This window comes from Mytilus trossulus, chromosome 2, assembly GCF_036588685.1.
Source record: "Mytilus trossulus isolate FHL-02 chromosome 2, PNRI_Mtr1.1.1.hap1, whole genome shotgun sequence".
In the NCBI taxonomy this organism is placed as follows: domain Eukaryota; kingdom Metazoa; phylum Mollusca; class Bivalvia; order Mytilida; family Mytilidae; genus Mytilus; species Mytilus trossulus.
Window position 1 is genome coordinate 97,291,046 of NC_086374.1, and position 9,323 is coordinate 97,300,368.

The 9,323-nt window shown below is 31.5% G+C and overlaps 1 protein-coding gene across 1 annotated transcript; it reads left to right on the forward strand.

Moving 5' to 3' along the window:
* The first annotated feature begins 382 nt into the window (after window positions 1-382).
* On the forward strand, window positions 383-8,671 carry LOC134706138 (fibrinogen C domain-containing protein 1-B-like). Its single transcript, XM_063564846.1, has 5 exons — window positions 383-613; window positions 3,526-3,659; window positions 4,611-4,699; window positions 6,238-6,402; window positions 8,299-8,671. Exons 1-5 carry the CDS (start codon window positions 383-385, stop codon window positions 8,553-8,555), a joined length of 876 nt encoding a protein of 291 aa, XP_063420916.1. The 3' UTR covers window positions 8,556-8,671.
* The last annotated feature ends 652 nt before the right edge of the window (window positions 8,672-9,323 follow it).

The following is a 9,323-nucleotide window of genomic DNA, read 5'->3' on the forward strand; positions in this document are numbered from 1 at the left end:
TAATTCATAAACCAAACAGACCATTTCGAAAAAAAGGTTTAAAGACTTCGTGACAGGAACTTGTCATTTGCTAGCATGGCATTAATAAATTAAAATTTTAATATTTCGTTGCCATACACAATCATTGATTTTAAACATTTTGAACATTCATAATTCATTGAATACTGTTCTAAATTATTAACATTAAATTGTTTATCACTGTTGCTAAGGCGTGTATATTTTCAGAATATTTTGTAAGTTCTTTAAGCAAAAGAGAAATCATACTAGAACGACAGTCATGGCAGTAGTAGTATCTAATGTCCATGTCTCATATTGTTATATCGGATTTACATTACTCATACATTTGATAGGAATATTTTGTCAGGAATGTCGTCTTAGAAGCATGAGAGTAGACCCTGATCATATCAATGCTCGTTTGCACGGTTATACATTTATAACGTTTGAAAACGTTGGTGCAAATGCATGTTTTGATAAATGCATTCGTCGGAGGAGATGTCTATCATTCAATTACAAAGAAGAACAACGCCACTGTGAAATAAACGAGAAAAACGGCAAAACCGACTTAGTTGAAGGAATTGGTTATGTGCATGTAAATATACAACAGTACAGAAATGTAAGTATCAGTCAGAATATTAACAGTTGCAATGGATTGCTGTAGTTTTGGATTCTAAAAATCTTATTACAGCATTTAAAGTTGCACATAATTTCAGAAGCATTCCTATTAGTATAGTATATATTGCTTATAGGAGCTACACAACATCAATATTATTTTTTTTATTATTATTTCAGACAAAATTTCAACTTTTTTTAATATTGTATCTTACACCAAAAATTCTACAAAAATTAAAAAAAAACTATATTTGATTGAAATGATTGTACTATTTATCAAATCCAGTATATAACATAGATATCCTATATTAGATTTCTTTTCTATGCACTTCCTGTTGATTGATAGAAGAACCGTAAACGCTGATGATATAGATTTTTTGTGTTATTGAAATTTGCTGTTACAAAATATTAGAAATTATTATAAATTAAGGAATATATCATCGTCATGCAAAGATCTGATTCTTTTCACGGATTTGGCTATACTTGTTGGACCTTTTGGGTTACAGCTCTTCTTCTTTTATATTTTGGATTTCAAATATTTTTGCCACGGGCATCACTGAAGAGACATGTATTGTCGAAATGCGCATCTGGTGCCAGAAAATTGGTACCGTTAATTTTATTGCAACCATCACCAACCAATTTTTTTCGCTTAAATGTACTGCGCACAACTGAAGCTGCGGTTTATGAGATTAAACAACTGAGGTACATAATCATAAGCACAGTATACGTATCTCTGATGCATTAAAATCGCTAAAAAAAAACACTGGATCGATTTCACTTGTATACTGGACGTTTAACCCTCTACAGCTTACCAGTTCTGGATTCAACATCATTTAGTGCTGCCAGTCTATAAAACAATGCTAATTAGATTTTGAAATCAAATGCATGACCCAGGTTTTATTCATCAACACGCATATATGACAGATGATTTAGTCATCATAATTTAAAAAGACAAAAAAAAATAAAATAATTCAGAGTGTGGAGAAAACATATTGTTGCTATGTATCCAAATCATTATTTACCAAAAATTTTATATCTACAAAATTCAAGGTTATAAGTAAATATTGATAGTATTTAGGTAGCAACCATTTAACTGAAGTGGGTATGGAAAATCATAATTTCCTATTTTTATCAACCCTCCTAATGGAGTGAAATGGTCGTTCCCTTATACTACCATTGCAAGTACAAACATGTAGCTGTATAATCGTGAAGCTTAATTGATTTATTTACTTGCGAAATGAAATAATATTAGAAAATGTTGAACAGTTTTCCAGACATGACCCTTGCTCAAACATAGAAATTTGTCAAGTCGGTGAAATCTGCCAAACCACGAGGGTCGGCGAATTAGTATGTGTTAAAGTCATCAGTAAGTATAACTGTTATCTTGACCAGTGAAACAGTTTTGAGGATGACTGGATTGATTGATTAATATATATATAAAAAGTAAGTCATCTGACAACCCGATTCACCAAAATACGTCTTGCTCAAAATGCTAATTCAATCCAAATCTCTTATTTTCAAGATGATTGCATACCAGTAAAAAAATGCTAAGTTCGTAGATTTTAAACTTTGTCGCTTATTGGGAATTTATTATATCATGGAAGTAATATTGAAAGGAATAATATCGTCGTCACTTCAAATGTTTCATCTGCGTTACCTCCCATCTTTCGATAACTCGTTAGTTGGTTCAATATCTGATGGAAGTTGACTTTCTGCATGTGATCGATCAAATCACTGACACTTATCGGTCATTTTCGTGTTCATGGAGGATTACGAACAGACAAGTTTTTGTCGCATATACGTGCAAAGTAACCCAAATAGCCCTTTTGTTACATTCCGTTAATTGATTTACGCTGCCAAATTCGTTCAATTTCTATTTTAGTCCAATTTTTGGTTAGTTTAAACCGACAGCTATCACATTCGAAATTGGAAAACAAGGCTGGGTCGTTTTCAATTTTGATATTAACAGACAGTTATAAAACCATTTCCGTAAGTTAAGAAGGTGATTGTACAATAAATACGTTTGGACCCCCTTTATTAAATACGAAATATCTAAGTCTTTCGCGTATTAGTCTGTCAATTGAAATATTAACAATTCTAAACGGTTCTATCCTTCAATTTAAGTTCTTTATACATAAACTAATTTGTGTAATAATGATTTTGCCGTAAGACAGATAGATTCAAGCCCATTTCGTCGGTTTGTTTTATTTTTTCTGTAAGCTTGTTATATTAATACAAGCATTCCACAATACTTTTGCTCTTCAACTTTGTACTTGATTGTCTTTATGCATATTTTGAAATGAGCGTCACTGATGAGTCTTATGTAGACGAAACGCGCGTCTGGCGTACTAAATTATAATCCTGGTACATTTGATAACTTATTAAAAAAATATATATATTTACGAAAATATTATCAATGATTGACATTTATGACTTATACGTAAATTTAGAATACTTGAAAGTAAATATCCTTTTTTTCAATCTCGATAGAAGCTGCACATTTCAACAATAAAAAATCTATGTTTAGACTTACCTACATTATTTTAATCCGCCACTCAAATATACAAATACAAAACTTTTCAATCGGAAAATTGATAATTCTTTTGAATGACATATTATGAATACAAACTTCAAGTACTGATCTGATCAGTCAATTTTTCTCGATATGTAAAAAGTATCAAATTTCTCTCTGTGTATGTAAATAGTTAAACGTCATATAAAGCATGTTAAGTAATGAAAATAAAGTGGAGAAATGAGCTTACAAAGATTCCATTGTTCTATGAGTCTTATGTACACGAAACGCGCGTCTGGCGTACTAAATTATAATCCTGGTACCTTTGATAACTATTCTCGTCATAGATTAAAATGAACCGTGTATTCAAACATTTATGTTGCTTTTAACATATACATATTTAGATCAAATACAGCCAGTTACTGACTGCAGTGGATTACACCCAGATCTTCCAAGTGGTACCTATGAAATACGACCAAACCATTTTCATGTCATTAAAGTTTATTGTGATCAAAGCACTTCCGGTGGTGGTTGGACGGTAAGTAGACTGGTTTCCGATTGCAATATTCAGACGTCATTCGGCAATCCTCGGTAGAATCCGTTACTCTCCGTTTATGGGTACGGAATCGGCCGAGTAGTGACGAATGATTCAGATATTAGACATATACTTATATAACTTGAATATGGCAGAATAGACGTTAAGTTTAATGTAACAAAAATATTCTGGCATGTCTGTTTTATTGGTTATCGAGGAAAATCAAATTAAAAAAATTAAAGATTTAATGAAAAATACTATAGCACTGATAATAAAATTGAGAAAATAGCATACTTACTGTTAAGTTGTTTTAGGCAGACAATTATAAAAATGAATTATTTTATGAAATAGGAAAATTATTTTCACCATGACCACATGAGCGCATCCCTTTTTGGAATTTGTAATCTGATGTAATGAAAGATCTGCAGTTTAGTATAAGTGTGTAAATGTTTGCAATTAATTAAATAATTTATAAGGCTAATAAACAAACATGAATTAATAAGAAAGATATCATTATTAACAAGTTGTGCTAATTGAACAATAATCATCAATCATAATAAATAAAAACGCATTTGCAGAATACTGTGTTTGAAAGATGAAGCTAAATAAATAAAAAAAAAACCTAAATAATAAAGAAAGACAGAAATGAAATATATTACAAGAAAACTTTCGCGTTATTACGAGATATTTATCTCGTAAAAACGAGATAAATATAAAAAAATGTGACCCAAATAGGCTTCCGTAAGAAATACTTAACTACATCAAAAAATTGAATTAAGCTATTGACATCATGTTCCTCGGTAAATTTATGCAACAGTAATTAAACTTATTCAAAACGTAAATCTAGGATGAAGATAGTAGTGTAAAAGCACAACACAAGAACAAACAGTACACCTAACGAGTAATATGTTTCTTTTTTTTTTTACATATTATAAATCTAAATAAGGTGTTTCAAAGAAGAAAATATGGATCGACTGATTTTTATCGTGGCTGGACTGATTACGAAAATGGTTTTGGTGATCTTGAGAATGAATTCTGGTTAGGTAATTATGTTTACATTTCCATATGATTTTGATATTTTACTTTTTATCACCACATTTCGTCGCGGCAAGTTTTATTGGCGGAGGAAGCCGGGGAATGCCCGGAGAAAACAATCGACCTTTGATAAGAAAACTGACAATCCTAGTCAATTAAGATTGGAGAATAGTGCACCTGCACGATCGGGGTTAGAAGTTACAACCTCAGTGTCGACTGGCTAGTGATTACAGTAGTAACTACTAAGACCACTCGGCCATCGAGGCCCCCCTGTATTGCAATTACCACAATAGAGATATTATAGAAAAAACATCAATTATTATATTCTTTCATTTAGCATATCAAATGAATAACGAGCCATATGATCAACTAAATACAGTAGAATTATTAAACTTGAAAAAGGAAGTCTATTCGATAATGCGTTATTCTGACAATACTTGCTCCGTCAAGTTTCTCTCATTGGTAAATGCAGTAATCTTCATTGTAAAAAAAGGCGATGTGGTATGACTGCAAATAGGACAAATATCAATAAAAGTTCAACTGAAGCGGATTTTAGCAGTTATCAGCCACTATAAGGTCTTCATCAATGAAATGAATAGAATATTAAAAGAACATACTATGAAATCGAATGTAAATGCATTGACATGAAAACAATCAGGCAATTCAAACAATTAAAAAAATTAATCGTTAAGCATATTTATTTATCTCGCTAAGCCAAACGAACAACTTTCTTATTAAGGATTTAACTGCTTTATCGAAGATATTCAGAGGGGACTATATTTCCATATTCCACTCAAATATAGCATTGGCCATTATGTTTATTCATTAAAAAAATTAATCAAACATGTTAATTTAGTTTTTCATTTGTTCGGGTGTTTAAGTTACTTGAATGAAATTATTTCTACTAATAACAATTTAAATAACTGAAAAATCGATCGTGTTGAGTTCATAATGAATAAAATAACAATAAATGAAAAATTTAGTCTCAAATATTTTTATCAAGCGATGAATATATATTAGATAATGATTATCCCTTTCTTCATGATCATTCTCTTACAATCTTAGAATATAGTAAAGTGATCAAGGCGCAAGAATCTCTTGATGGGTTGTACCTAAGAGTTTGTTTCATTGTCGGTGTTAATCAAAGGTTTATAATTGATGCATGACTTTCTGCAGTCTTTCATTTATAAGTTAGTTTTTGTGTTGTGTGAACTTTCTTTTAATTTGGAAAATATTAAACTTATGAGTTAAAGACCAGATGTAAGATTACACATCAGTTAAAAGAATATGTTTCTTCACTGTGAGTACGAATGTGAATCTTATAATGTTTGAGCGAGGAATGATCCTTTTTTAAGGGCAGTTGTAACTTATTTATAAAAGCTTTTCGTTTTAAATTGTAAGTGGGTATGCATAATAGGATTATCCCTTGCTAAAGACATGATATACATTTATTCTTCACAAGTAAGAGACACCAAATTCAACAATTTCATTGGTCGACAACCTTTTGCTATATTCTTAGTGAATTAATCGATACATCTGTCTTTAGGAAACAAGAATATTCATGCTATAACTGTACAAAGAAAGTATCAGTTACGATTTGACCTTGAAGATTTCGAAGAAGAAACCAGATACGCCGTTTACAGTACATTCAACATTGGGAACGCCTCTACTGAATATCAACTGGCAATTCAGGGTTACACAGGAGATGCTGGTATGTATAAAGCCTCCTGCATTTAGAGGTCAATGCATTTTCTTTAAGTAAATCGTGCAATGTACTTACAGGTATACTTTTTGAATGTTCAAATCGTAATAAAATGCAAGTTATGAAGTCATAATAGTTTCTTTTATTTAAATATAAATGCATGTTATTCATTGGAACTTATCAAAGCACTAATAAGTTAGCTATATGTATCAGCGCAACAGTTTTTAAACTGTTCAATTGGTGCATACCCTTCTTTTTTGTTTATTTACTCTTATTTTACATGTCTTGTATATGTTTTTAGAAATTAATATGTCCTAAAGCTTTTGATTGTTTCAACTAATGTTAGTCGACACGATAAATACATATGTCATATGAAGTTTTTCTTCTAACCTGATCACCATGCTCGTGTTGGCTTCCAAACAAATAAACATAGTTATCTTATATTTTAAACATCTTAAAATATGTGATAACCTCATGGGTAGAAAACATGTGCAGATTATCAAATAAAGGAAACAAAAACAAAAACTCTGACCTACAACAAAAGCAAACAACAACATGCATAGAAACGAACAGTAGATAATAAGTGCAAATTCCTTTCGGACACCAAATACGATACCAAAGAAAAACCAAAACAACTCTGAAATACAGTATTAGAACAAGTTAAACGTCCTAGATTAAAGGATGTATGGAATTTCTCTCCATTAATCAGAATAACATATCACTATCTATAGTGTATTAATATCATTTTTGGTATACTTTATTGGGGAATATCGACAACATCTCACAGTCACCAGTGTATTTTTTTTAAATTTTAGTACGCTTTTTTTCGGGCGTCAGATATCATCTCACAGTCAACAGTGTATTATTTTCATTTTTTGGTATGATTTATTCGGGCGTCAGATAACATCTCACAGTCAACTGTGTACTATTTTCATTTTTTGGTATGATTTATTCGGGCGTCAGATAACTTCCACAGTCAACAGTGTATTATTTTTTTAGGTATGATTTTTAATGGCTTCAGATAACATCTCACAGTCAACAGTGTATTATTTTTTATTTGATATGATTTTTTGGGGGCTACAGATAAAGTCTCACAGTCTATTATTTCAATTTTTTTTATTCTTTATTCGGGCGTCAGATAACATCTCACAGTCAACAGTGTATTATTGTATTTTTTGTTGTTTTATTTATGCTTCAGATAACATCTCGCAGTCAACTGTGTATTAATTTAATTTTAAGTTTGCTCTATAAGGGCGTCAGATAAGATGTAGAAACATTAGGAGGTTTCAATCCATCCTTTTTCAGTTTGACTGATGGAGATGAAACAGAAGTTTGTTTTTAAAGAATTGTTTTATTTATTAACGTAGGTTGATAAAAAACAAAAAGTATTAACAAACATATCGAATTCTAAGGTAATCTTAAAGGAGGGAAGTCCATAAAACTGGACAAATACACGACACGAATCTAGTAGTGAAACAAATGGAAAACAAACTGTTATATTCCTGACTTGACCTACAAAGAAAATTGAGGAATAAACCTGGTTTTAAAGCGCAGTGAACTTCCCACCAGCATGACAGTTATTTATAGTTCATTCAGCCAAGCGCAATTGTTAGTAGACAAACATGAAGCTGAATATCAAATTTTTTGATTTTTGTTGTCATTGAATTCTGTCAATAAGGTAGACAATACTGGTTTATGTTCACTTAGTAGCTTATGCTTTTCCTTCAAATGGTCTTCAAATTAATATATTTGACATATAATAATGTGTCGCAGGCGGTTTAATAAAATATTATCCGAGCACATATAATTCTACGCTTACACTGTAATATGAATTATAAGCTTATTTCAATATAATCTGAACATAATATAATTTTTTGCTCATTTTAAAACATATATATTTTAAAGGCGATGCCATGAGAGATTGGCAAAGGAGCTTGAACGGAAGAAAGTTTTCAACGAAAGACAGGGATAACGATTCTCATTCCGATAAATGTGCAGTAATATGCCATGGTGCTGGGTGGTTTAAAGAGTGTGCCCGTTCTAATATGAATGGTCTGTATAGAACGAACGGAACAGAAGATCCAACTACAATTCACTGGTATACTTGGCATTATCGGAAACCATTAAAAAGAACAGAAATGAAAGTGAAGCCCGTCTTGTAATAAAACGTTTCAACTAACTTCCAATAACATTTCTTTCGTAGATTACGTTTTAAGTAGTCAAATGATGAATTCAAAAGAAGAAAAAATACACTCTTCAAGAATATAAATAATGCATTTCAAATTCAGTTTAATTAGTTATCAGAGGTACCAGGATTATAATTTAGTACGCCAGAAGCGCGTTTCATCTACATAAGACTCATCAGTGACGCTCATATCAAAATATTTATAAAGCCAAACTAGTAAAAAGTTGAAGAGCATTGAGGATCCAACAGTCCAAAAGTTGTGCCAAATACGGCTAAGGTAACCTATGCCTGGGATGAGAAAGTCCTTAGTTTTTCGGTAAATTTAAAGTTTTGTAAACAGGAAATTTATAAAATTACCACATTAATGATATTTATGTCAACACCGAAGTGTTGACTACTGGGCTGGTGATACCCTCGGGGACGAAACGTCCACCGGCAGTGGCATCGACCCAGTGGTGTAAATAGTTATCAGAGGTACCAGGAATATAATTTAGTACGCCAGACGCGCGTTTCGTCTACATAAGACTCATCAGTGACGCTCATATAAAAATATTTATAAAGCCAAACAAGTTAAAGGTTGAAGAGCATTGAGGATCCAAAAGTCCAAAAAGTTGTGCCAAATACGGCTAAGGTAATCTATGCCTAGGATAAGAAAATCCTTAGTTTTTCGGTAAATTTAAAGTTTTGTAAACAGGAAATTTATAAAATGACCACATTAATGATATTCATGTCAACACCGAAGTGT

What these genes read in the sequence shown, in the direction of transcription:
- LOC134706138 (XM_063564846.1), top strand. Translation starts at nt 383, where the DNA reads ATGAGAGTAGACCCTGATCATATCAATGCTCGTTTGCACGGTTATACA. An exon ending in ATATACAACAGTACAGAAAT is followed by an intron (nt 614 to 3,525) that starts GTAAGTATCAGT and finishes ATACATATTTAG; the next exon opens with ATCAAATACAGCCAGTTACT. An exon ending in TGAGAATGAATTCTGGTTAG is followed by an intron (nt 4,700 to 6,237) that starts GTAATTATGTTT and finishes ATCTGTCTTTAG; the next exon opens with GAAACAAGAATATTCATGCT.